Source organism: Molossus molossus, unplaced genomic scaffold (genome assembly GCF_014108415.1).
Source record: "Molossus molossus isolate mMolMol1 unplaced genomic scaffold, mMolMol1.p scaffold_m16_p_1, whole genome shotgun sequence".
Taxonomy (NCBI): domain Eukaryota; kingdom Metazoa; phylum Chordata; class Mammalia; order Chiroptera; family Molossidae; genus Molossus; species Molossus molossus.
This window is the reverse complement of record NW_023425344.1, coordinates 218,688,634-218,716,577: the sequence shown is the minus strand read 5'-3', so window position 1 is coordinate 218,716,577 and position 27,944 is coordinate 218,688,634. Positions and strand designations below refer to the sequence as shown.

At 38.8% G+C, this 27,944-nt stretch overlaps 1 protein-coding gene across 2 annotated transcripts; it reads right to left on the bottom strand.

Moving 5' to 3' along the window:
• Positions 1-87: 87 nt before the first annotated feature.
• Positions 88-27,081, bottom strand: ZBTB1 (zinc finger and BTB domain containing 1). 2 transcript variants are annotated; one of them, XM_036275873.1, is made up of 3 exons: positions 26,717-27,081; positions 9,582-11,497; positions 88-1,043 (listed from the first exon to the last, which is right to left on the bottom strand). In XM_036275873.1, the coding sequence occupies exons 2-3, from the start codon at positions 11,477-11,479 to the stop codon at positions 1,007-1,009; spliced, it is 1,935 nt and encodes a 644-aa protein (XP_036131766.1). In that variant the 5' UTR covers positions 11,480-11,497; positions 26,717-27,081; the 3' UTR covers positions 88-1,006. The 2 variants fall into 2 exon arrangements, with proteins under 2 accessions (XP_036131766.1, XP_036131757.1); XM_036275864.1 differs by lacking the exon at positions 88-1,043 and having other exon boundaries at positions 9,186-11,497.
• Between the last annotated feature and the right edge of the window lie 863 nt (positions 27,082-27,944).

The following is a 27,944-nucleotide window of genomic DNA, read 5'->3' as shown; positions in this document are numbered from 1 at the left end:
CTAGATATGTGTGTATGAATATTTATATATTTATTTATATATACACACACACACACACACACACACACACAGTATTTGTAGCCAGGCTAAAATTTCACCAACATTTTATTTCCCCATGAAAGATCTATAAAAGATGTTAACCATTGTTTTATTCAATACTTAGTTAAATTTTATCTCGAAACTTGAAAACTGAGAAACATTAATACTGAGAACAAATGTTTAACAGAAACTCACTCTGTCCTATTAGGTTATACTGCTAAGTTCAAAAGAAAATAATGTGTCTTAAGATATAGTCTTTTTAGGTGTCTGTGATTTGTGAAAATCTACCACTATTGAAGAAGTAATACCACTTCTGTTTTTCCTTCAAGTTAACAGACTTAGCTTCATTAATATTAATGATCAAGTTTGTAACATATACAGTATAAAAGAAGGGCAAATGTTACATTATAGTGAGTAATAACTAGATTATCTTTTCTTGTTAAAATATTGGTCTTGCTGTTTTTCTCTGCACTTACTTTTATTTATACTCTATAGATTTTGATGTATTTTTTAAACTGTGTAAGCATTTCATAATATGTAAACTTTGATTCAGATTATTTTAAATTTAGAATTGTTTACACAGTTACGTTTACACAGCTATTTCTATTTATAATATATTTACAGTAGCCTAGCAAGCCTTTTAGAAGGGACTCTTGAAGATAATTAGCATATAGTTTCATTTTATTGTAACTTGACCCACTGATGTCTTATGAATATTCTACTTTTCTTCAGCAGATTTTCCACAAATACTAGGAGAGTCATCATAAATCAGTTTTGTCACAAGTGATTTCAAAGTGATCTTTACTGAGTTTTCTTGGATGCTTGCAACTGGAACTTTGGGGGCTGATGAGGTTTGTCAGGAAGACAGAAAAGATGGTGTCACTTCAGATCTGATATTCCTGGGTCTGGACTTAAAGATTATCTGTTGAAGATTGATTCTTCCCCATGTCCTCTCCAAATTCAGATCTCACTTCTCCAGAGGTATAGAAGGCCCTATTTCACCACTGCCACACAGAAAAAGACAAAACTCAAGAAAAATAATATTACAAGTTGACTGCTCTGCAAGATATATGTTTTAGGTCAGAATCTCATGGCTTTTGTCATCAGGTCAGCACACTATTAATAGAACAAAGAATGGAAACAAAAGCATAGTTCCTAGACCTTGAATTTATTTAATATCTTCCCCAATGTAATTCATTACATCCTTCAAATATAAGGTGTTCCTATTACGCAAATAATTCTTTAACTACTGGAACACTTTTTCCCCTTGCATGATCTAAGCTAGAATGGTTAGGACACATAAATATGTAACATTAAAAAGACACGTCAGCCAGGGAGATGAAAGTAGGGAGGAAGGAAGCAGTTAAGTGTTTTCCTTCAAAGAATTTTTACAACGTACTTTAACTCATTAATGGCAAATCTGGTTGAAACATATATCTAACAAATTTAAGAGAGAAACATCAAGTTATCATTGTTTTCTTCAAATATTAAGTATTGTATACATTCTGCAAATGAAAATAAATACACAGACACACACACGGAGTTTTCCTTCAAATTCTAAATTCACAGTTCCTCTAACCTGCCCCAGTGATTCTGGGTATAATTATATTTTTGCAGAAACACTTTACCTTAATTTTTTAAAAAAGAGTATTTCTTAAAATACTTTCCTTCCACATTTGAAAGAAAAGATGACTTTCATAATCTGTTTAGAATTATTTCTCTCATCTAAAAGTGAACTTTGCTGATTCTGACTGACCATAAGCAATTGCTTTAAGTAGAAAAACAACATAGTAACTTTTTAAAGTTTAACTGGGGGGGGGGGGGGGCAACTGGTGTGGCTCAGTGGATTGAGTGTCAATCCCAAGAACTGAGAGGTCCTGGTTCAATTACTGGTCAGGGCACATGCCCCGGTTGCAGGCTCAGTCCCCAGTAGGGGGCATGCAGGAGGCAGCCAATAGATGTTTCTATCTATCCCTCCCTTTCTCTCTAAAAAACAACAAAAAACAATAAAGACATATTTAAAAATAAATAAAATAAAGTTTAACTGGGGGCTTTATTCCTTTCTCAAATAGTTAAGTATAGTTACAGACATTTTCTCACATAAAATTAATATTTCTTTAAAAAAAATTTTTTTTCTTTATTGATTTGAGAGAGAGAGCGAGAGAGAGAGAGGGAGAGGGAGAGATAGAAACATCTATGAGAGAGAACATTGATTGGCCACCTCCTGCATGCCCTCCACTGGGGATCAGGCCCACAACCTGGGCATGTGCCCTGACCAGGAATCGAACCGGTAACCTCTTGGTGCATGGGTCAATGTTCAACCACAGAGCCACACTGGCTAGGCAAATTAATAATTCTGACTCTGAAATGAAATCATGTCCTTTACTTTTTTTTTGGTCATCCTTTGATCCTAGCTTCCTGTGATTTCTTACTTATTATAATGGCAATTAGTACAATGATGCATTCAATTCAGAGCCAAACACTGAGTTATAACCTTCACAACCATCTTTTTCTGTTAGCAAATGAATAATGATAAATTATAATGGCTTCTGCCTGGCCACTGTGGCTCAGTGGTTGAGTGTTGACCTTTGAACCAAGAGTCAGTGGTTCGATTCCCAGTAGGGCACATGCCCAGGTTCTGGGCCTGATCCCCAGTGGGGGGCCTGCAGGAGGCAGTCAATCAATGTTCTCATTGATGTTTCCATCTTTCTCTCCCTCTTTCCTTCCTCTCGCTCTAAAAATCACTAAAGAAAAAAGATTTTTTAAAAAATTGTAATGGCTTCCTGCTCCCTAGTGACCTGTGGTGGATTTTGATAGAAAGAATGAACAATTGTCACTAATAAATCTCAATGATTTAGTTGTCCTGAATATAGTAAGGGAACAACTTAAATAGGATTTAAACTTCTTAATGCTAAAGTCAAGTAAGCATGTGCATATAAATGTGGTACTAAATTTGTTTAAAATAAGCATGAATTTACAAGTTGCTATTATCATTTACTTAATATTTATATTTACCAATACACATTCTGAATCCTTGCAATTTTGCCTCTTGCCAGTATATAATTTTATAAATAGCTAAATATCATCAGGTTTTAGTGTGAGACTCTCTCCATATGTTACCAAGTAAATGTGTCCTTGAGTTTGACAGAAGGCCATGAAAAGGGGCCACCTAAATGATTATATATAGACATTACCCATTCTTCTATTTTAACTTAAAAAATAAAACTTGGGAGATGATATAGAGATCATTAAAGTAGTCAAGTTAACACAGTAGTAAAGCCTATTGTATAGGCTGTAGAAATCATACAATAGATACATAAAGTTAAAATCAGATTCATTTGGAAGAAAACTCTCACTTAAATCATTAAATAACTGCTCATTTGTTTAAAGTTTGCTGCTAGGTTAGGGTGGATATACAGCTGTTGTTTCCTGAAATTATCTGTCATTTCTTTTACTAGTAAGACTTTTAAGTATACACTAGAAAGCCATAGATTTTTATTTTTGTAAATTAAATTATAAACTGCTAGAAAAACCTGTTTTTAGGCAAATTTTGATTACTCTAAAAACTTTTAATCAGACCAATCACTATATGGTAAATAGGGATTTTGTTTTGTTTTTTAGCTAAAGAAATGAACATTTTCTTATCCACATCTTCTATTAAGTCAACAAGAGGAAACTGGTTATTCTAGGGTCTTGATTTTTCTTGGGAATTTTTTCAAGTGATTGGAGTTATTCATCATTTCCATAACCAGTAAAAGGAAATGAAGATTGGTGGAAGATTAAAACATAAAGGTCAGGAATAGGAAAAGAGAGGGGGAAGAGTTCACAGATATAGAAATATAGTAAGTTGAATTCAAATTTATTTTAAATATTTTTTCTTTATTGATTTTTAGAGAGAAAGGGAGAGTGAGCGAGAGATACAAACATCGATGAGAGAGAACACCAATTGGCTGCCTCCTGCATGCTCCCAACTGGAGTTTTGGCCCACAACCTGGGCATGTGCCCTGACTGAGAATGGAACCAGCAACCTCTTGTTGCATGGCTTGATGCTCAACCATTGAGCCATACAGGCTGGGCCGGACTCACATTAATTTAAAATATATATATATATATATTTTATAAATATATTTATTGATGTTAGAGAAAGGAAGAGACAGAGGGAGAGACATCGATGAAAGAACATCGATTAGCTGCCTTCTGCATGTCCCTCACTGGGGACCAGGCCCACAACCTGGGTATGTACCCAGACCGAGAATCCAACCAACGGCCTCTTGGTGCATGGGTCGACACTCAACCACTGAGCCACACCGGCTTGACCGGGCTCACATTAATTTTTAATTGAGCACCTACCATGGGCCCCCCAAAATGGTTGACTGTATCAGTAAATATATTATTTAAATAAAGAAAATTGAAAATATATCAGTATTTAGTTTTTATTTCCAAAACATCATTCTGGTCCAACTGGTGTGGCTGTGGTTGAACATCAACCCATACACCAAGAGGTTGCTGGTTTGATCCCCGATCAGGGCACATGCCCAAGTTTCAATCCCTAGTGGGGGTGTTCAGGAGGCAGCCAATTGATTATCTCTCATTGATGTTTCTCTCTCTCCAAAAGTCAATAAAAACATATTTTTAAAGAAATGACCCATTCAAATAAAAAGTTTTGTTTTCAATTGATATATTTTCACAATTCAACATGTTCATTAGGTATCCACTATTACCAACTATGTTACCAGGCACCACAGATGACAGGTGAGGGACAAGAAGCAGAGTCTCATATGAGCTTTATTACATGTGTTGCTAGGCTGAAAAGGCCCTTTTTGTACTTCTTGGTAAGTGGAGTATGTAGCTTAGTGGTGAAATACAGGAATGTAGAAATCAGATAGGTCTAGGTTCAAATTCCAGCTCTAATATCTAGTATTTAGTTTCTGTGTGGTCTCAGGGAAAAATAGTCTCTGAACTTCAATCCCCATCTGGAAAATTAGAATGCTACTTACCTCATAAGGCTGTGAGGATTAATTAAAATTACACATGTAAAGCATTTAGCAGAGTAGAAGGAATACTAACTAAATGGATGCAAGTATTACAACTGAGGTCCCTAAGACGGTTGGATGATAGGTTTCCAAATCTGACCTGCCATTTCAACTTCTTGACACCAAATACAACTCTACTTGCTTCAGTTCCCTGGCATTCATCCTGTGCAGTAAACCCCCAGTTTACTGCACCTCAGGTATTAAGGAGATGGGAGACATTCCACAAGGATGTGTTCCCACAGAGCTTTACAGCACCTTGGAATCCTAGTAATGCTAGGGTGCCTGCTGAGCAGTAACATTTATCACTGAGAAGCATTTGTTACAGAGGAAGTGGGGATGGTGAGGAAAGATGAGGAACTTATCAAAGTAGATTAATGGCCAAAAAGAATTTTGACTCACAAAACCCATTTATAATTAAGAAAAAAATTTTCCTTTATTCTCAACTATGTGTGCACATAAACATTCAGGATATATATATTATATATATATATATATATATATATATATATATATATATTGACTGGTACTGCTTTAGCTTTTAATAATAACAAGCTTTTGTTTAACTTAACCATTACACTGGTTCTTTGGGGGATTTTCCAGAGATTTATTAAATATGGAAGTTCCTTAACAAGTGATTTAGAGAAACAAGTATTGTTTTAACCAGGGAGAAAGTTGCCAACCACCACCACCACCTTCTCTTCCTACTTTTTTAGAATATAAAAGTTGGTATATCATCTCAAGTATTTAGGCATAAATTTGGCATATTCATAATAATTGCTTCATTAGGCACTCTAAAGCTCTAGTTGAGTTATTTTCATATATTCAAATTATTTTAAGATTTTTAATTTATTTTTAGAGAGAGAAGGGAGAGGGGGAGAGAGAAACATCAATGTAAGAGTGAAACATTGATCAGTTGCCTCCTGTAGGCCCCAGATGAGGGACTGAGCCAGAAACCCAGGCATGTGCCCTGACCTGGGATCCAGCTGGCAACCTTTCCGTGCATAGGATGACACCCAATCAACTGAGCCACACTGGCCAGGGCACAATCAAATTACTTTAACCTACCAAATTACTTCAATTTTTACTCATCTCACTTAGAAAATTTCAAATGTTTTTTTAACTTTTATATCTTGTTCATATTTTCATTCTCATCTACATTACTTAAATAGGATTTTTTTAGGTGAGTCAGTTTACTTTTCCTTTTAATTGGAGCTGAGTGCTCTAACAACTCCTTATTTCAATTCTCTTATTTTTATAACTAGCCCCTGGAATATTTCTTCTTCTAATATTTGTCTGTACTAAAACTTCATACATTAAACATTAGCCATGTACTATTTTACTTATGTGATAAGGCATTTCTCTGAATAGATGGGAGATTGAGTCCTTGTCCATTGCCGCTTGGTTATGCTTTATTAATCCGAGATTCAGTCCTGTTTACTAAAAAATTATAAACATCTGAGTTGCACTGTAATTGATGGCAAGCTTTTTAGGCACTGACTCCATTCCTCCAGAATTTCTTGCTAGAGAACAAAAGTCCTTTTAAGCAAGACCGTGTATGAGACAGAAAGAGAAAAGAGATTGCACATTTACCTATCCAGATTTTCCTTTCATTTTTAGATTTGGAGCCTGACCATTCAAGTTATAAAGGCAGGAGGAGTACACAGCTTCCATAACTTTGATTCATTGTCTTCACAGCATTGGAGGACAAGAAGCAATGGTTATCTACAGAGCTGTAACCCTACCCCAGGAGAGGGAAAAAATGAGAGGAAACTGGGTGGGACAGAGGTGTTGGATATTTTTCATTCCCCCTAGTTTTAAAAGGCAAGTGGTGTTTGAATGAACTCTGCCTTAACAAGGAAAACTACACATTATACTTAAAGAAACCCATGCTCCCCTGTAGCTAGTTCCAGAACAAAAGGTGTGTCCTCTGTAACATGAAACAGGGAGAACACATCCTTGAAGTGTGGCTTTGTGAAACTATAAATATCTCAGTCATGTAAAATTAGAAATTATGCTTAACGTTTATGTATTTGCTTCCTGATTGTTGGCTATTAGTACATGTCAAAACACTAAGTTATAACCACTTTCCTAATGGAATAGACATGGGTTGGTAGTAGTAGTGAGTTTTTTGTTTTTATTTTTTGTGGTACGTGCCCCTAGCAGGGACTGAACCCAGGACTCTCTGGTCTGCAGGCCGACGCTCAACCACTGAGCCAAATTGGCCAGGGCGTAGTAGTGGTTTTTTAATGGTGGGAAAGCCATTGCAACAGATTTTGATGAGGGTCATGTAAAACAGTGGTCCTAAAGAAAATTGTTCACTACAATACTAATATAGTTTAGAAATTTGGTTTGAGATTATCTTATCTCTCTACACTATTCTCTGATTGTCTCTGGGTTTGTTACAGAACTTCTATCAGGTCCCCATCAGTAATGTATATAGCACATTTCAAGTTGCACTTCAGATTTAATTACTTGCTAAACTACTGTATTCAAGACTAAAATGAATTAGTTTTTCTATGTGGTTTTTAAAAAAAATTCCTTGATTTCTTATTTGTCTTTTTGTGTATTTCCCCCATCTCTTCTTTCCATTATTTTAATATTGCACGGCTCCTGTACTATTCTTATTCTTAACACGTCAATGTCTCCTCACAAATCTCTGAGTTCATGCTGTGCTCTAATACTTCTCTGTCAACTAAATCTGTGCTAGTCAATAGATCTCTCAATTCTCTTGGCAACTTGTTCTTTTATGCAAGTTGTATACAAAAATATGACTTGCATATCTTAAAAATCTGATGTAAAAAAAGAACAATGCTGTTAATAATCACATAATTATACTTTTAAATATAGGAGTTATTTTAAATCCCTTTCATCATGAGAATGGTATTACAATGAAAGTAATTCACATTAAAAGGCATTCTATTCGAGAGTTGTGTTTATTGGCAGGTCAGTTAGCCAGTGTTTTAATTCACATGTAATTCATGTAGACCCTGCATCAACAACAACTAACAGTAATACTACTTTAACTAAAAAATGATAAACTATTTCCATTTATATGCTCTATGATTATTTTATAGCCCTCAAATTTTGTAGTCCTTTACAGAAAATAAAATAATAAAGCATGGTGATAAACTGCAATCTGCCACAGCACATTTTCTCCAAATCTTAAATAGTATAAAACACAAGACATTTTTTTGCACACTCTATTTTTATAGAACAACCAGATGTGTAATTGATTTCTTTATTAGCTTTATCAATATACATGGCAGCTTTCTCAAATCTCAAAGTTCCAAAAGTATGTAATTTTAAAGGTGAAAAAAATCATTTTCCTTTAGATGTCATATTCCTAGAGAACTATTAAAATCTATTTATATATAAACAAAAATAATTGATAAACTAACACTTTAGAAATCAGAATATTTTAAATTATTTTAAATGAATACAAGATATGTCTTTTTAATTAACTATCATAGTTAAATTTAATATCACAAAACAAAATGACTTGTCCCCATGAATTTCTCAAATGGGGTAAAGTCATTGGGTTTTACACTTAATATAAGTTTTAAATGTGATTATTAAATGATAATATTTTATCAATTATAGGAAAATAGTCATTTATAGGAATTTCCTTAGGTCCATCAATCTTTTTAGGCCAAGTCTGAGCCCATGTCAACCTTCAAGGTTAGATTCAGTGCACCTAAGCTGCCTAATAAAAATATGAATTTCATTGATAAGAAGGGGGAATAAACAGTGGCTAAATCACTGTTCAACTTACCAAAAAGAAAAAGAAAAGAAAAAAGCTAAAAGTGAATGAGATAGCTTCAAATAACTAATTTAAAAAGTTTTTTAAAATTAAAACAGGAATGGCCAATGATGTTGGGTTTTAAATTTCACAGGATAACCTTTACAAAAAACAAAAAACAAAAAACACATAGAAATAGTGAAGTCATCACCTTATTGATAAAAAACTAAAGTTTAATAGTCATTAAAGGGGTAACAACCACTTGTAGTCTACATTTAAAAGTAATTTTAATCATAGCTAAAACTAAAAACAAATAATTCTATTAAGAAAAAACAAAAATGATAAACATTTAATAACACCTAAAATGTAGATACTTAAGATCCTAAACAAAAATATTTAAGGTAAAAGGGCCTTGAAATTTTTTTTCCAACAATTCATCTTAGAAAATCAATTTCTAAATAGCTCATATCCTTTGCTTTGGTGTTTTGTCTGCTATCAACTAAACATTAAAACAATATAAAATGACTTATGTTCTTTTCAAATGCTTGGCATTATAATGTGATCTCATATCTTTCCTCAAATTAAATTTTGCTCCACATATTCCACATGTATACAGATGAACATCCATATGCTGTTCCAACTGTTCATTATTTGGGAATATCTGAAAGCAGACCTGGCATATAGTCTCACCAGCAGATAAATGAGAAATCATATGCCGTACATGGTCATGTTTTCTGAAGTTTCCTTGATCACAAATGGAACAGACATACCTGGCCATGCCTTTGTGCATATCATTGTGCAGTCTCAACTGACGTTCTCTTAAAAACTGCTTTCCACATGTCTGACACACAAACTGTTTTTCCTTAGTATGAACAGTATAGTGTTCTCTTAGGTGACACCGTTGATAAAATCCTTTTCCACATAGATTACAAAAATGTTTTCGTCTGTGATCTCTTTCATTTTCTTCCATGATGGCATTCTTAAACATATCTTGGTCTAGGCAGCTAGACATATGTTCAACCACTAGATTTTCAGTTTCAAAACGCTGGCCACAATTAGGGCATCGAAAAGGACAGGCAGAATGTTTAAATAACTGCTTTTTTTGGATACTGTTTATTGGGAAATGATTGTCCCTAAAATCATCCAACATTTCAACAAACATATCTCTTATTTCAGACTGCTCATCAGGATTCTCTTCCATGTCCATTTTCTCCTCAGTATTTCCTAACCCATTCATTGTCAGATCTTGGGGTTCTCCACATCTTTGAGCATGTTCCTGAAGTTGTCTACCCTTCACAAGTATTTGTCCACATTTACCACATGCACAGATATTTTCAATGTGTTTGGCTAAGTAATGAGATGACAGATCCTCCTCAGTTATTGTGAGTCCACACAGCTCACAAGATGCATTTTCAGTATCCTCTTGTACTGGACTGCTGTTGTTAGGTGGCCTCGTATTTTCTAAACCACCTCTTTCATCAGCATTTATCGACATCCGAGGTTTTAGAGTTTTCCTACCACTTTTTTTAATACTGACATCTTCTTCAACATAGTATCTATAAAATGGCTCTTCGGGTTCATCTTCTAATTCATCGTTGTCAGTGGATTCATTACAATCTTTATCAGTAACTTTAATAATGTTAAAATCTTTCAGGTCATCTGTAGGAATATCTTCTGGCTCCATCTTGATGATGATTCTTTTCCTCTCAGCAGCTCTGCTTTTTTCTTCACTGGCTAGTTCAGACTCCACTGTGCTACTCTTTCTGCTTCCAGTGGTTGAAGTAGAATCATCAGCAGCCTGGCTTGTATCTCCTCTGAATTTGTCCGTCTGTGCAGAAAATGTCTTAGGAGAATCCTTTTCACCAAATTCAGCTTTGATATTACTGTCTTTCCCATCTCTAACATCTACTATTCTGTGATAGGATCTCGTGTTTTGGTATGAATGTCTATTAGTACAAGTTAACACATGTTCATCTAATAATTTTTCACAGCTAAAGCCAAATCCACAACTATCACAGGTAAAACTTCGTCCAAAACGTCGTGATACACGTTCTTTTGGAGTAGATAATTTGGACACAGAACTTTTTTTACATACATCAAATAGTGGTTCAGGAAAATTACCTAATTGTAAAGACTCTTCATCGGGCTCTCTGTTATGTGGTGTATTTACTGTTGAACTTGGCTCTGCACACCACCTATTGGCTTCATTGCCATTTCTAGCCACAGTATCTTCATACATTCTTACCCCAAATATCATTTTGCTGTTCTGTTTGCTAGAAGCAGAAGATGAACATTTTGAACTAGAACAATCTGCATCCTGTATGTCTTCTAAGCAATCAGGAACATTGTACAGCTGTAGGTAATTCATTGCCACTTTAAACTGCTCAAAACTGGAGGGAGCTGTCATAATTTTTCCTAAATACATAAATTGCAAAATGAGATCAAAACACTCAGCACTAATTTTCATGTTGCTGAGATTCAGTTGTGCAGTACTATGCTGATGGTTCATGAAAAACATTCTAAAATAGGAGCTACAAGCAGCTAGAACAGCCTTGTGTGCTTGAAAGTAAATGTCATCAATTGCAATACAACAGTCACAGAGAAAACCCCATTCTCTTTGGTTGTTTAGCTGCTGAAGGACGTAGCTGCTGTGGCTGGGCTTTGCCATCTTCTATTAATTAGAGACCTATGTAAAACAAAAATATTACAGTCAGACAAGATATCAGAAAAGCACCTGAACAAAAGAATAATTCTGATCATGATTTGTGACCTATATGACTTTGCTATTACAATCAAGGTATGAATCAAGTCTTCCATTCTAATGTAGGAAAATTCAATAATATATACTTGAATGGTATTTTAAATTTGAAGATGAAAATACCCAACTATTCAAGCTTCTCATTTTGATTTTAGGAAATACAAGCAAAGTCAAGCAAAAACCATCATTTTGGTTTCATTACAACTCTACAAAAAAAAATGTATAATAAATTTGAACAGAAAAAAAGGCACGAGTTTAAAAGTACTTAAAGGATATAAACAATGAAAGCAAGATAGCAACTTAAATAGGAAATTAGTAACTAAATTGCAAAATATTAAAATCTTCTTAGTTGATGGATACAAAGGAATTACTGCTCATTTTAAAATGTGATAAGGACATTTTGGTTTTGTTAAAAAAGAGTCCTGCCCAGCCAGTGTGTCTCAGTGGATTGAGCAACGTCCCATGGACTTGAGAGGTTCAAGTTTGATTCCTGGTCAGGGCACATGGCTGGGTTGTGGGCTAAATTCCCAGTAGGGGGCATGCAAGGAGGCAGCTGATTGATGTCTCTTTCTCACATCAATGTTTCTCTCTCCCTTCCTCACTTTCTAAAAATATTTTAAAAATCAATAAAAACATATTTTTTTAAAAAAAAGAGTCCATATTGTTAAGATACACATTTTGATATATTTATAGATGAAATTATATATCTAAAATATGCTTGAAAATAAAACAGAGGGTTGGGTATGAGGCTATAGACAATATAAGACGGGTCATGTGTTGATGCTGGGAGGCAGGTATAATTCAATTTTTGTATGTCTGAAAATTTCCTTAGATAAATTCTATTTCGAAAAGCTGACTAAATTACATGGAAATGGCGTCAAGCAAATAGGTTGATCACTGTTTTTTTTTTAACTACTGGAGAAGCAATAATTCTGTAGAGTCAGAATAGCTGTCTTTTATTGTGCGACATGCACTTTAGGGTATAAGAAGCAGTGGGCCTATTTAGGAAGTGATGTCTATCCAGATTGTAACCTTTCCTTAATTTTATTTTTATTGTTTAAAAAAAAGTATACAAGCTTGGCTGGCACAGCTCTGTGGTTAAGCATTGATCTATGCACCAAGAGGTCACTGGTTCGATTCCCAGTCAGAGCACATGCCTGGGCTGCAGGCTGGATCCCCAATATGGGCCGCTAATTGATGTTGATGCTATTCTCTCTCATCAATGTTTCTATTTCTCTCCAAAAAAATCAATAAAAAAATAAAAGAAAAAGTATATGAAAGTAATGCATGTTGATTGCAAAAAAAATTCAAACATAAAAGTATATAGACTATAGACACACCTTAGGTTGCATACCTCTTCCCAGAGGTAACCTCTCCAAACACTCTGGATTGTTATATCTTCAGACCAGTTTCTATGGACACGTACAGCGTCAACAGATATTGAGTACCTACTATGTGCCAGGCACATAGTTTTGTTTTTGTGGTGTATCTGTTTTTTAAACATAAATGGTATACTGTATTACTTTCTTCAAATAGCTTTTTTTTTTTTTCACTTAACAACGTATGGTAGACACTGGAAGTATTTTTAATGTAGGGCATTGACTTTGGATAAAAATGAAAGGAGAGGAAAATATTAAAAGCACTAGAAGTCCTACCCAATTTCCGCCTTAATTTTTTAACCTGTATACATAAAACTTCAGAATCTGTTTCCTACTGAAAAACAAGTTCCTACACAATTTGAACATAAAAAGAACATTTAACAAGCTGTTCAGAAAAATAAAGTATTCACTCTTCAGTTCCCAAACCCTTCAATCCTTGTAATAATTAAAATAGTATCTAAGTTTAATTACTTCACTTGTTTTTTATCTGTTCATCACAGATCACATGTGAATCACATACTCCTCTTTTCCCTACTACCTAAAGCTTCATCCTGCCTCCTTTTTCCTGCCTACAGATAGTTATACAGCTAGAGATACCCATGAAATAGTACCACTGAAACACACTGGTGAAATAAAGAGCACTTAATGAGGACTACCTTTTCAAAATTGCAACCACTGTGCCTTTTCTATTATCTAGAGCAAGTATTTCAAGTAGGTACAATATTTCAACCTTTTGTGACTCAGATATCTGTGCCAAAACTGTGAGGAATCATGTTCAGTATATACCTAAATACAAAAAGCAATTAATGCACAAAGATTTGCATTAATGTGTTATTTATAATTTGAAATGCCTGGTAATAAGGGAGTTGTTATTAAACCGAGACAAATTCACACCCTGAAATTCACTGTCATGTGGTCTTCAAAAATCATATTTATGTAAGTGTCAGGAATTAAATTTTATTAGATAACCTTAGTTTCCTTCCCAATAGGAGTCCAACAATACAAAAGCCAGCAGTTAAACTTTCAGGTTTTAAATATCCTGTTCTTGAAATAATGACATGAAGAGTTTAAAGGTTCCAAGGACCCTTCTAAAGTAAATGAAAAGTAGTTTTATGGTCAGTAACCAAATTAATACAACTATATAGAAGACCAAGGTGACAGGCACATCTGTAGCTACAGTTGCAATCAATTAAATTAATGAAAATGCAATCATTCTGTGTTAACACAAACAAAACACTAAAACAAGTAAGAGCATTGATAGCACTTTAATGTATACTTATTAATTCAACAAATATTTATTGAATATTTTGGTGTACCAGGCACTGTACAAAGTACTGAGAGTCAGCAATAGCACAGGTATTCTATAATCTCAAGGATATATCATGCAGGAGAATTTTGCCTTTTTCTAAATTAGTGACTTCATTCAACATGTACTCAGTAAAGTGAAAGAAGGCATCGTACTGTGGAGGAGAGAACAGAGCTCTGGGTCAGACAGGCCTGGGTAGGAATGCCACTGCCTCCGTGTCTCTCTCTTTCAATCTTCCCCTCATAGAACTGAAAGGTGAACAAGTACTGTGTCTAAAATTAATGCTGATATTACAGCTTTGAGGCTTACCTAGAACTACAGTATCAATGCCATTATGCAAATGTCCATGTTCTGAGTAAAAATAATTTTAACTGACTTTTTTTTTTTTTTTATCCTCACCCGAGGATATTTTTCCATTTTTTGTACAGATAGAGTGGGAGGGAGAGAGAGAGAGAAACATCGATGTGAAGGGACACGAGTGGCTGCCACCCACACGACCAACCAGGGCCGGGGACAAACTGCAACCGAAGTACGTGCCCTTAGCGGGAACCGAACCCGGGTCTCTCCGGACCGCAGGCCGACACTCTAACCGCTGAGCCAAACTGGCCAGGGCTTAACTGACTTTTAAAAGCAATCATTCACACAGTACCAGCAACTCTGTTCTTGCTACACCTTATGCAGAAAAGCACCAAGAAGGCTTAATAACGCCAAAAGGGGTGGAGGGAGGGAGTCCAGGGTGAGGGATCTAAATTCCTGTGAGACTTAGCTTATCTCTTGAGAATAATTTTTGCATTAAAATTTTTAGATTCATTTATTTTTATTAAACAATAGAAATAAATTGCTCTTCTCAAATTTTTGATATCCTTAATACTACTACCAAAAAAACAAAGTGAACTTTATTATATAAAGCTTGTAAACAGTGTTAAATAAAAGAATTGCTATATTTCAGTTGTTGTTTTCTTTAAATTAATTTGAGAGAGACAGAGGAAGAGGGGAGAGAGGGAGAGAGAAACATCGATTTGTTGTTCCACTTACTGATGCATTCATTGGTTGATTCTTTAATGTGTCCTGACCGAAGATCAAACCTTGGCATATCAGGACAATGCTCTTACCAACTGAACTACTGCCAAAGGCCAGTTGTTCTTGTTTTTATAACTGAAATCATTGTCTGCTTTCCTTTGTGTTACTAGCTGCATCATTGGTAGAACAAATTTATTACAGCTAGAAGCCAAGGGCTTGGGGCTGAGAGCCCAAACTTCAAATGTGATCTAAAACCAAAGGGCTCTCCTAAGGCTAGGACACCAACTGTGCCTAGGAAGAATAAGGAGTTAGGTGATGCAAAAATTCTATACTGGATTTTTAAAAATTTAGTTTGAAAAAGTTTACCAGCTCATTTTAAATTAAAAAACAGCCCAGTCAGTGTGGCTCAGTGGATTGAGCGACGTCCCATGGACTGAGAAGGCCCAGTTCGATTCCTGTTCAGGGCACATGCCTGGGTTGTTGGGGGGCGTCAGGAGGCAGCCAATCGATGTTACTCTTTCACATTGGTGTTTCTATCTCTCTCCCTTCCTCTCTCTCTAAAAAAAATCAATAAAAACATATTAAAAACAAAACAAACAGCCACCAAGCACATTAAGTAATTTAGATATTCATAAACTTTTACAGCTTAGAGAGATCTAATCTCTTCCAAAATTCTTATTTCATAGAAGAGCAAAGATCTATAGCTATTAAATAATGTATCAAGGGTATAGTAACTGGTAAGGTAGGTACTAGATTCCTGACCACCCAGATGGGTACTAACCACTGTACAGTAATTACTACATATCCCGTGGTACTTGCAGCATGTCCTTCTCAAAGAATACAAGGATAGTACATGAGTCCACACAGGGCTTATTGGTCGGGTGCTCTTGCACCTGTGACTACCCCCATCTGGACTGTATCTGTAATATGATTTTATCCATATATTTACATCTAGTTTTATCTAGTAGATGTGTTCCCTAAATTATACTGTGTAAGCTATTCCATAAAATTTCTCACTGACATAGTAAGGTTTCAGAAATACTTTTCCTTCATTGCTAAATCTCTTAAATTGGAAAGGTTTTGCTGGATGTTCTTTTGCCCTAGCCCTAGTCAAATGATAATGAAAGGGTCTACAAATAAGCATATAAAGTGGATGAAGAAGTAACTTAAAAGAAATCCTGGAGTTGACCCTGTCTGTAAGGCAAATAATCACCCTTTAATTTGTGTCAGACTTGCATTACCAAGGAGGCCCCTGAGGAAGATTTGTATAGGCTCAGTAAGTTCACAGCAGAGCTTAGCACCAGGCTCAATTCAGCATGCTGGTCTCTGAACTAACAATTACCTCTGGATCTCAAAGGGCCTTTAAATATAAATTTCCTTATACCTATTTCTATTTCTTATCTCACTGAATGTATGTGCGTGGATTTAATTTGAGAGCTACAGACTAGCTTTTTAAGCCTGAAATGTAATGAAAGAATTCTTTCATGTTTATAAATCAGAATATCAGAACATATCGAACATCTACAATATTTCTAATACCCCATGGAGCATTGAGGTAGAGGGTGAAGAAGGATGGTATACAATAAAGCTAATTACATATTAGGAATTACATTTTAAACCAAGAAACAATCAGAATAATTAAGTACTAAACTATATTGAATAAAGTTCAGAAAGAGTTTAGAAAGAAAAGAGCATGAATTGTACTAGAACAGGTTTTTAGGAAGGATGTAGGATTTAAGTGAAGCCTTGATGAATGAGTAGAAGGAGAAAAGTAAAAAGCAAAGGAAAAGGTATTTCAGTAATCTGTATAGGTGTCTATGTGAACAACTGGGGAGAGGTACACAGCAGTATAAACAAAAACTTGGAAATGTAATGTGAGGGGAGGTATAATTTGTTTTATTGGCCTTATTATCGATGTGCCAAGCTCTAGTCTAGACAAATGTCTGTGTGTATATGTATTACATACACATATGTATGCATGTAAATATGTATATAATTTTACTATTTAATCCTAACAAACCCTACAAAGTAGGTAATTTTGTTGTTACTCTTCACTGGAGGATATTTCCATTGATTTTTAGATAGAGTAGAAGGAAGGAGGGAGGGAGAGAGGGAGACAGACATAGAGAGAAACATCAACGTGAGAAAGACATATTTATTGGTTGCCGCCTCCCGTACAACCAGACTGGGATGGGGACTGAACCTGCAACCCAAGTACATGCCCTTGACTGGGAATCCAACTCGAGACCCTTCGGTCCGAGGGCCAACACTCTCACCACTGAGCCAAACCAGCCAGGGCCAAAGTAGGTAATGTTTTTTTTGTTTGTTTGTTTTTTTATCCTCACCTGAAGACATGTTTTTGCATTTATCTTCAGATAGAGCAGGAAGGAGAGAGGGAGGAAGAGAGAGAGAGAAATATCAACGTGAGAGAGACACATGGAGTGGCTGACACCTAAACGACCCCAACTGAGGCTGGGGACAAACTGCAACCGAGGTATATGTGGGAACCGAACCCGGGACTCTCTGGTCCGCGGGCTGACACTCTAACCGCTAAGCCAAACCGGCCAGGGCCAAAGTAGGTAATGTTTTAAGACCCATCTTTCAGATATGAAAACAGAGGCACACAATATTATATAACCTTCCTAAGGCTACAGAGGACTTAGTGAGATTAGAACATAACCAATGTGACTCTTCAGCCTGAAAATTTTGCCACCTATAAAAACAAGGTCAGCCCTGGCCAGTGTGGTTCAGTTGGTTGAAAGTGGGTCAGTGCACCAAAAGTTTGCCAGTTCAATTCTCAATCAGGGCACATGCCCAGATTTCGGGTTCAGTTCTGGCCAGTGTGAGTATGGGAGGCAACCAACTGATGTTTCTCTCTCACATCAATGTTTCTCTCTTTCAAATCAATTTTTAAAAAACATATTAAAAAAACAAGGTCACCTCAGCAAAATTCTTTCCTAGAATACCATTTTTCAGGGTACACAGTTCAATTTCTAAATTTAAACTTAATTTTAAGTTCTTCAGGTTTTCCCTAGAAATTTCCAGGAAGAACCAGTTGTAGAGGAGGCTCCTAAAGATAAAAGATTTCACTTCAAGACACTTAACACATATAATCAAGTTTAAAAAATTTTAATCACTTTTTAGAACAGGCATCTGACTGGTTATTCGACTGTACAGTCGGTACTTAGTACAGGAAATTATGAAATTATAATTGAGTATGTCCTAAAACTTTATTTTTAAGCTAGTTATTTGGAACTTGAAACATTTTTCCATAGGAAAAAAATGTTATAAATGGTGGCTGAGTTCTATGCTCACACCCTAAAATCTTAAAAGAAATATTTTTAAAATACGTTTTTATTGATTTTAGAGAGAGAGGAAGGGAGAGGGAGATAGAGAAACACTGATGTGAAAGAGAAACATTGATGTGAAAGAGAAACATTGACGTGAAAGAGAAATATTGATTGGCTGCCTCCTGAACACTTCCTACTGGGGATTGAGCCTGAAACCAGGGCAGATGCCCTGTCCAGTAACTGAACCAGCAACTGATGCTCAACCAACTGGGCCACACGGGCCAGGGCTCACAACCTCTAAAATCTTTGAAACCCCTCATGTAGCTAACTGTATGTTGGTTGTAACAGTGCTGTTGTATCATTTTATCACTAGCACTAACAGAGGTACTGCACAGCAGTGCCTGAACTCTCAAGGACAGGAATGAGGCTTGATGGCCTTTGTTTGTTCTCTGTGCCTGGCACACTCTTCCCACATGGCTAGCATTTAATGCATGCTTGTTAAATGACGGTATTAATTAAGAGCCCAGGAAGCACGCCAGTAGATTTGAATACCACCTCCACCACTAAATGTCTTTCCCTTCTAAGCCTACTTTTCTTATCTATAAATTAAGGATAATCATATTATCCTCATAGGACTTGTATAAATCAGAGATGACAAAGTTTTGTTGTCTTTTCAATCCAAGTATAATACAATTTTCTTAAATATTAATGTCATAATTGTAAACACAGTTCATAGAATTTTGTGAATAGATCTAAAGTTCAACCTGCTGCTTTATAGATGGAAAACAAACTGAAGTCCTAAGAAGTTACGTGATATGTTCAAAGTCACATCTAGTTTTTAGTGGCTGGCAGGATAGGACCTTGGTCTCCTTAATCCCAGTCAGGGCTCTTCCTACTATTCTAACTGCAGCCCCCAAGTACAGCACACTTGGCTGCCTGTTTTATCCTCTACATCTATTATATTTTACTGAAATATAAAGTTATTCAAACTTCCAAGGGTTGTTTGCACCTACAAAATGGCCTGAGACTGTTTTGCTTTGGGAGACTGTCGTTTGCTGGTATTTTTCTATCAGCTTGCTTGTCAAGCCAACAGCCGTCACTTCTAAAAGGTGTACTGAACTCCTGTTGCCCACCATTTCAATGTTATGGGTTATAAAATTAAGACAAAAACTCACTGAAACTGAATCTACATAAATAATTTTCTGCGAGGACCTAGGGAAGTGCTCTATGAGTAAGATAAGGTTTTTTTTTTTTATCCTCACCCAACGACATTTTTTTGCATTTATCTTCAGATAGAGCAGGAGGGAGGGAAGGAGGGAGAGAGAAACATTGATGTGAGAGAGACACATCAACTGGCTGCCACCCACACGACCCCAACCAGGGCCAGGGACAAACGGCAACCGAGGTATGTGCCCTTAGTGGGAACCGAACCCGGGTCTCTCTGGTCCACAGGCCGATGCTCTAACCGATGAACCAAACTGGCCAGGGCTAAGGTAAGATTTTAATTTCTGCACTTTATTTCATCTATTTTAATTGTTGATAAGTAACAAATTGTCTTTCACTTTTGCTTCAGCCCAGGGCACCTGATAAACTTTTAAGTAAGTGAGGTGTTTCTGTGGTTCAGCTGCATTACAAGTCTAGAAAAATAATTAATCCACACAGAAAGCAAAGGGAACATAGTGGCTTCTGGAATATTCCTCTCTCGCTAAGGAGTGGAGGAGGAAAAGTATTTAATCCAAGCAGTCTCTGTATTTTGATCTTTCATCCATAAGAGGCAACATGGCACCTTCTGACCACCAGAGGGCATTGTGTAAACAGTAAGCTTCTCAGCAAAAAGCAGCTTGACCAGAAAGTCCCTTTTTGCACGTGGCATTTGTATTCTTAGAGTTCATTTTGCGGAACTTCCATGTATTCTAAAGCACTCCCTTTGTGACTTTTTCTGGGACCCACATAAAACTGCTCCTCTACCTGTATTTTCTATTGTAGCTGGTACCACTATGTACTAATCACCCAGGCTACTTGGAAGTTACCAGGGACTCCTCTCTCATAACTAAGTCTTGCCAATTTTTCTCACTAAATATTTCTCAGATATGTTCCTCTATTCCATCACTACTTGTTCCTGCACTCCAAAGGCCTCTATTATCACTCCTGAGTTATCACAACAGGTTCCTTAACTGGTCCCTCCCCCTCAGAAAATGAGACCATTATCATTTTTCTGCTTAAACCTTCAATAGTTCCCTTCAAATACCCTCAAGGCTAAAGTACAAACTCCTTAGGAAGGCCTACAAAGCTCTCCCCGCCCACCCATCTAGTCTCGTTTGGCTACTTGCTGCTTCAAATTTCATCTTCAAGCAGCATAAAACAGTTTGTCCATCACCCGCCCCCCTTCCATTTCTTCATGTATTTTTTTACCTTCATGTTTAGTCATGCTGATTGGTTCCTGTCTGAACTCCCACATACCATTTAATAATCAGTTTGTCACCTCCACCAGAAAGCCTTCTGTAACACCTCCTTCTCCCACTAACTTAGGTTTTGATATTATTCTGTGTATTATCTCATTTTGTACTTACTACACTATATTTTAATCATCAGAGCAGCAACAAAAAGTGGATGTTAAAGCACAGACTAACCGGACTGCCTGGGTTCAAATTCTGCCTCTGCCACTTGTTAGGTGTGACCCTGAGCAGGTTGTTTAACCAACTTGTGCCTCAATTCTTATTTGAGAATGGGAATGGTAATCCTTCCTAGCATTTAGACTTATGGTAAGTCAGTGTCTGTCATGGAGTAAGTGCTAAATAGGAATCATCTACCAAAATTTTCTTTGTGTTGGTTTCCTCTCTAGATTATGAGCAATTTGAAGCAAGGACGTTGGCTTCTTCATTTCTCTGCAACATAACATGTATTCAGTAAAGGCTGCTAAATGAATAACTGGTGAGGCAGCTCTATGGTGAAGGGAAGGCCTACTGTTTCCTTCTTTCAGCAGATGTTTAAACTGTACTGTTTCCAATTTTATAGCTATTTTTTTTAAATGTTTAATTCTAACCCAAACCCTGAAAACTTGAACACACTTTATCTACTTAAAAGTCAATGAACCCTGGCTGGTGTGGTTCAGTTGGCTGGGTTACTGGTTCGATTCCCAGTCAGGGCATGTGCCTGGGGTTGTAGGCTCGATCCCCAGTAGAGGGTGTGCATGAGGCAGCCAATCGATGTTCCACTCTCACATCAATGTTTCTCTCTCTCTCCTTTCCTCTCTCTCTAAGTATCTATAAAAATATTCCTTTTAAAAAAGTCAATGAAATGAAATCAATAAAGACATCATAAAAAGTGTGTTCATTCTAAGTAGCTTAACTCAATTTTTAAGCCTTAAATCTATTTAAGATTCCCCCTCATCCTAAAACATGTAACACAGCAAAAGCCATCATACTTTCATATATGCTATTCCATTTGCTTAGAACTTTTTCTATGTCCAGCTCATTCTCAGAGGCCCCTCTTCTGTGCTTCTAAAACAGACGATACCTACAATACAGGGAGACAAATAATGTATCATTCAAATTGGGATGCTACGTCTATCACCACACTCATGGCAGGGAATTATAATTATGTGGCTCCCCTGCTTTGCCATAAGCTCCTTGAGATCAGGGCACTGTTTTAGTCATCACTGTATCCCTGAGCCTCTAACGGTTGCCTGATATTTGGTTGATAATCAGTTTTTAAATGAATAAATGTTAAAGCAGGTAAGTTTCATTTTGCTTATCAATTTTTGCATTATTTCAATCATGGAAACTTTTATATAAAGGGTGGGGCAAAAGCAGGTTTACAATTGAGGGTTTGTGAAACAGGACTTATTCTTGTATTATTATTTATTTTATTCTTTCCCCAAAGGTAAACCTACCTTTGCCCTACCTTTTTGTAGTGGCCAAAACTTTCTAAGCCCCCCAGAGTCACCCCATTCTCAAACTGCCCCATATGGGAAGTAGAATGCCCTGCCCTTCCCCACCTCCTCTTCCATCTGCTAACTCCCACTACCTATCAGGGCAAGCCCTTCCATTACACTAAGATTTAAGGCGGGGATAGAGCTCTTCAGTTTTCTCTAAAAAGAATTACGTACATCTCAGACAACAAATAGAGAATCTGGTTGGTGATCTAATTCTTTAATTTTCCAATTTTGTTTAGAAAATCATTTTAAACTCAAATTAGAGTAGTGTAAAAAACATGCATGTCTCGCCCGGCCTGTGTGGCTCAGTGGATTGAGCGTTGTCCCATGGACCGAGAGGTCCCGGTTCGATTCCCGGTCAGGGCACATGCCTGGGTTGTGGGTTCAATCCCTGCTAATGGGTGTGCAAGAGATAGCCGATCTATGTTTCTTTCACATCGATATTTCTATCTCTCTCTCTTCCACTCTATCTCTAAAAAATTAATAAAAACATGTTTTAAAAACAAACAAAAAACAATGCAAATAAAACAATGTTGTGATTAAACGTGTATGTACTATTACGGTGTTTTGTTTTCAGAACATCAACTACTTCACAGCTCATTCTTCTTAAATATACCAGGCTAAGTAATAAGTGATTCTGTACTTTCACTAAGATCCTTGTAGTTACTATACAAGCCACAATATAAATATGATTAGAAATCTATTAAATATGTTCTATCTCCTTCCATGCCACACCTGAAAACCACAGTCATTAATACCCTTCTTTCCTCTAATTTCCCTTCCCTGATATTTGGCATGCTACCTCTGAATAGAGGAACACCTCATTCCGTATCAGCACAGGATATCTTGGCAGTGGTCTTCATGGCAAGTATACCCACTCCTTCCCAACTATTATTTATGAAATTCCCTAAAGTGCAAGGGTTTCGTTTTGTTTTAATGAGTTTGGCTGGTATAAATCAACCAATGAGAACTGGACATCAATGTTAAAAAAGTGTGCCCCATCCGGCTGGACTCAACAGTTAGAGCGTCCGCCCATTGAGCAAAGAGTTTAGGGTTCAATTCTGGCCAAGGGCATGTATCTCGGTTGTGGTTAGATCCCAAGCCCTGGTCTGGGTCCTGCGGGAGGCAAGCAGTCGATGTGTCTCTCTCACATTAATGTTTCTCTCCCTCTCCCACTCTGTCCGAAAATGAATGGAAAAATATCCTTGGGTGAGGATTAAAAAAAAAAGTGGGAGAACTAGCTCTAGCCCACCAAGGTACAGTAAGCACTTCATAAGGACAGGCCTAAAATAGCGGCCCTGTTATATTTAAACTCTCACGTCTGTTACCTTAATCATAGCATTTCTTTTCTTTTCTTTTTGTGGTATGTGCCCCTAGTGGGAACCGAACCTGGGACTCTCTGGTCTGCAGGCAGACGCTCAACCACTGACTCAAGGGCTAATCATAGAATTTCAAATCAGCCCAATGCAAAACATTTCCTTTTCCTCTACCTGGCCAATTATCACCAACCTGAGTAGTGAACAGAGAACATGAGCCCACGAATCATCTGCCAGGCCATCCCTAGGCAGGGTGAGGCATACACACACAGCAGTACAGTTATGATCAAATCTTGCCTTCTTTCATTTTAAACAAGAAATTGACTATTAACAGTGATTATCTCTGCAGAGTGGGAGTCAGAATGACTTTCATTTTTATATTTTATGTACTTTGGTGTAGGTTGAATTTTTACAAAGAAAATGGATTTTATAATAAAGTATTTCCATTTTGAGAAAAAAAAGGTACACGAATCATTTTTAATTTGTTTCACATAAGAATATTAGAATAGTCCTGGCCATTGTGGCTCAGTTAGTTGGAGCATCATCCCATACAACAAAAGGTCACAGGTTTGATTCCCTGTAAGGGCACATATCCAGATTTTGGGTTCGATCCACCATTGGGGCACATGTGGGTGGGAGGCCACAGATTGATGTTTCACTCTCACATTGATATTTCTCTCTCCCTCTCCCTTCCTCTGTCTCTAAAATCAATAAAAGCATGTCTTTGGGTGAGGAGTAAAAAAAAAGTTTTTCTGAAAGAGTATCAGAATAGATAACAAAGTGATTTCAATATTTTATGGTAAAAGATATTAGCACAAGAAGAAACTATCAGGACAAAACATCCTATAGAGACCAAAGTGACCTCTCAAGCAAATGTTTTTCTAATATACCTCGATTTTTTTGTGAAGACAACAGATTGTAGCTTAAAAATAAAAATCTATGAAACATTTTCTGCATTTTATTCCAAATGGTTTCCTCCCCTTTGGGTCAGAAGGTTAATAGCAAAGGCTGGAGGAGGAGAGGCCTGAAAGCAGACACTTCTTTTCTCCTGTACATTAGAATGGGAAGTGGTGCTAAGTACAAAAATATAGCAGTGCTAAAGCAAAATCCAAACACAAGGTCAAGAGCAAGTGGCTGAGACTGTGTTCATGCCCTGCTAAGGTCCTGGTTAAACACGGTTTCTCTTTTCTCTGACAATGATGCACTAGCCTCCACCCCAAAGTAGGCCACTATATAGGAGTGGGAAGAATAGAAAGGCTTCAGGAGAGACTGGTCACCCTGAGTTATTTTACAAGATGAAAATTTGGTTGTAATGGACAAATCTGCTTTTAAAATGAATATAAGATGTTATTTGAAGGCTCTACTGCAGGCTGTCTTTATTAATCTTTGGAAAAGCATTTCACTTCCACTATGCTTTAATTTTCTCTATTTAAAATGACGAAACCCCTGTGATTTCATCAACAAGTACCAGTTCCTAAATGTCTAAGCTTGAATTTGTACTCTTACCTCTCAAGCGTTCTCATTCCAGGCTATATCCATTTGTTTCATATGTAACGTTTATATACTCCTAATTTTCTCTATTAAAATTCTGATGTGGGGGGGGGTGATGATGAAGCCCCCATTTAGCTCCCCCAAACCATTCAGTTATTATTGAAACTTTATCAGTTATCCAGCAAGTGATTCAAAGGTACGTTTTGAGGTTCAAATGGCCAGTCCTCAATCAAGCGTCATCTTTTTGTATTACACTTCTCCCCATCATATCCATTTGCACTGACAAAGTTTCATAGAACCTAATTTCACCGTTTCAAATAAGGCAGGTGACTGCTTTGAAATTATCATGAGAACTGCATCCTTCACCAAATCTGCTCCAGAGTGGCTTGAACTCCGGCTCAAGAAACTGATTATAAGTCTCCTCAAAAAACCTGGGACCACTCCTCGGGTTCCAGGGTCAAAGAGAAAATTGTTCCTGGAATAGTTTTCCTGCCACTTAGGCCAGGGGAGAATCTGCGTGTACCTACCACGCTGATTCAGGAATATTATTATCCACATACCAATGCCCTACTGTCTCCAGAAAACATCAAGGACTTTCACCAACATCTCCCCTACTCTCCTAATCTGGAAAATGTCATGTCAGCCTTTCAGATCATGTAGATAGAAGGGAGAGTGGGAGGGTGGCTGAGCTCTGATCCAAGCCTACATATTTCAGAGGTAACGACTCTCGATCTACATCCAACACATTTACCGAACACTAGGAGAACTTCTAGTAAGTGCCCACCACTGGAAGCGAAAGCACTTTTTCCCAGGAAAGAGATCTTTTCCACTGAAAATTCCCAAACCCGAGACCTAACACTTTCTACTGAACAAAAAGCTTGTGTGCCGGCAAGAGGGGGTGGGAAAGAGCGTGGCAAGAATTTGCAGGGCTCTTACGCCTCCTCCCTCGGAGCGCGCCCAAGTCTGCGGCCTCAGGCTCCGGGACACTTCTCCTCCCACCCGTCGAGGAGCCGCAGCTGTAAGTTGAGCGAAGCGGGCTCCGGGCACGTCAATCAACCAGGTCCTCCCGCCTTCCGTCTACACCTCCCCTCCCTGCCCCCCACCCCCCAAAATAAAGCAGAGAAAGAAAGGGAAAAGAAGATAACAGATGTGGGAACTAGTCTCCACTGGGGCTTCTCCTCCGACCCAGGGAGGCCGCGCGTCCCCGACCGGGCGCGCCAGCGGACGGCGGGATCGAGCAGGCGGCCCGGCAGCCGCCGGTCGCCAGGTCCTTACCGCGCGTCCGCCGCGCTCAGGCTCCCCGCACGGGTCGGCGCCAGTCCGATACCGCACTTCGCCAGGCCCAGCGGCCCGCCGCCCTGAGGCGCGGGCCAAAGTTGCGCAAATAGTCTCACAACTGGCAAATACTCACCAGCCGCAGCGGGAACCGGGGTTGCGGAGATTTTACGTAGTTTAAGGCAAATCAGCCACGCGAAAGGCGGGCGGAGGCGAAGGGGCCGCGAGCTGCAGTGGCGGCGAAGCGCGGCGCTCGGGCTGGGCTGCGCGGAGAGGTTCTGGCTCTGCCAGGGACTGTGCTGCAACAAAGGACTTCCGCTGCCGCACAGCCGCGCCTGCCGCACCGCACTGAGCCGGCCCCGCTTACGCGGCGACTTCGGGTCTGCCCACCAGTTCGCTGCGGCGTCCGCCAGCCTTCCCCTCCCTCTCGCCCGCCCACCCACTCCGCCGCTGGCTGCTAGGGGCACCCGCGGTCGCCTGTTGTTGCAACAAGTTTCTGCGTCGGGCTCTGAGCAGACTGGCGCAACCCGCACCGCGGGGGCCGGCGCGGCGGCGGCTTGACCACCCCTCTTGCCCCTCTCCCAGGGGTCGGCTTGGGACCTCCTCCTCCTCCCGTTTGCACAGCTGGATGGGACTGGGCTCCACCCGACTCCCCAAGGACTGGATGCTGCTTTCCCACTCCGTCCAGATGTCAGACCCCTGCCCGGGAGGACCCAGCAGCTGGGCCCTCACTCGCGGTACTTTGCGGGCGTGCTAGGGGCGCCAACACCCTCACCCAGTCCCGGACATGGCCAGTCAGTCCGTTCAGGGTCGCCCATTCCCCACACTACCCCCACCCTGCCTTCCAGGGGCCTGTCGGCCTCTGGCCTTGAGTCACTTCCCCCGCCATGCCCCACCCCGCCCAGCCCGCCTCCCCGCCTAGGCTCCCGCGCCTTAGCATCCCTGGCCCCGCGTCCTCATCACTCTCCCCTTGGACCCCCGGGCACATCTTTCCCCACCCACGCTCCCGAACTGAGAGGTTGCCCATGATTTTGCACACCCTGGGGAAAGTCCCCGGGTCACGCGGTTGTGTGTGGGAAGCCTGTAACGCCCAGGCTCATCTCCACGCTTCCGCCTACAGTCACGATTGGGGACTGTGGCAGACGCGCCTGAACGCGGGCCGACCCCCTCCTGGCCACTTGAGCGGGCGGGCGGGTTCGCACGTCAGCACGCACGCACACTCGGCCCCTGCGCCCTTAGCTCGCGGCTACCGGGCGCGCGGTCACGTGGGCCCATCACGGGGAGGCCGGCGCGGGAAGCCGCGCGAGAACGGACCACGGGGTGCGTGAGCCGGCGCCGCCGCGTGACGTTGGCGGCGCGGGAGC

Bases quoted from the DNA above. Each gene is read 5' to 3' on its own strand.
- ZBTB1 (XM_036275864.1), bottom strand. From the start codon at position 11,479: ATGGCAAAGCCCAGCCACAGCAGCTACGTCCTTCAGCAGCTAAACAAC.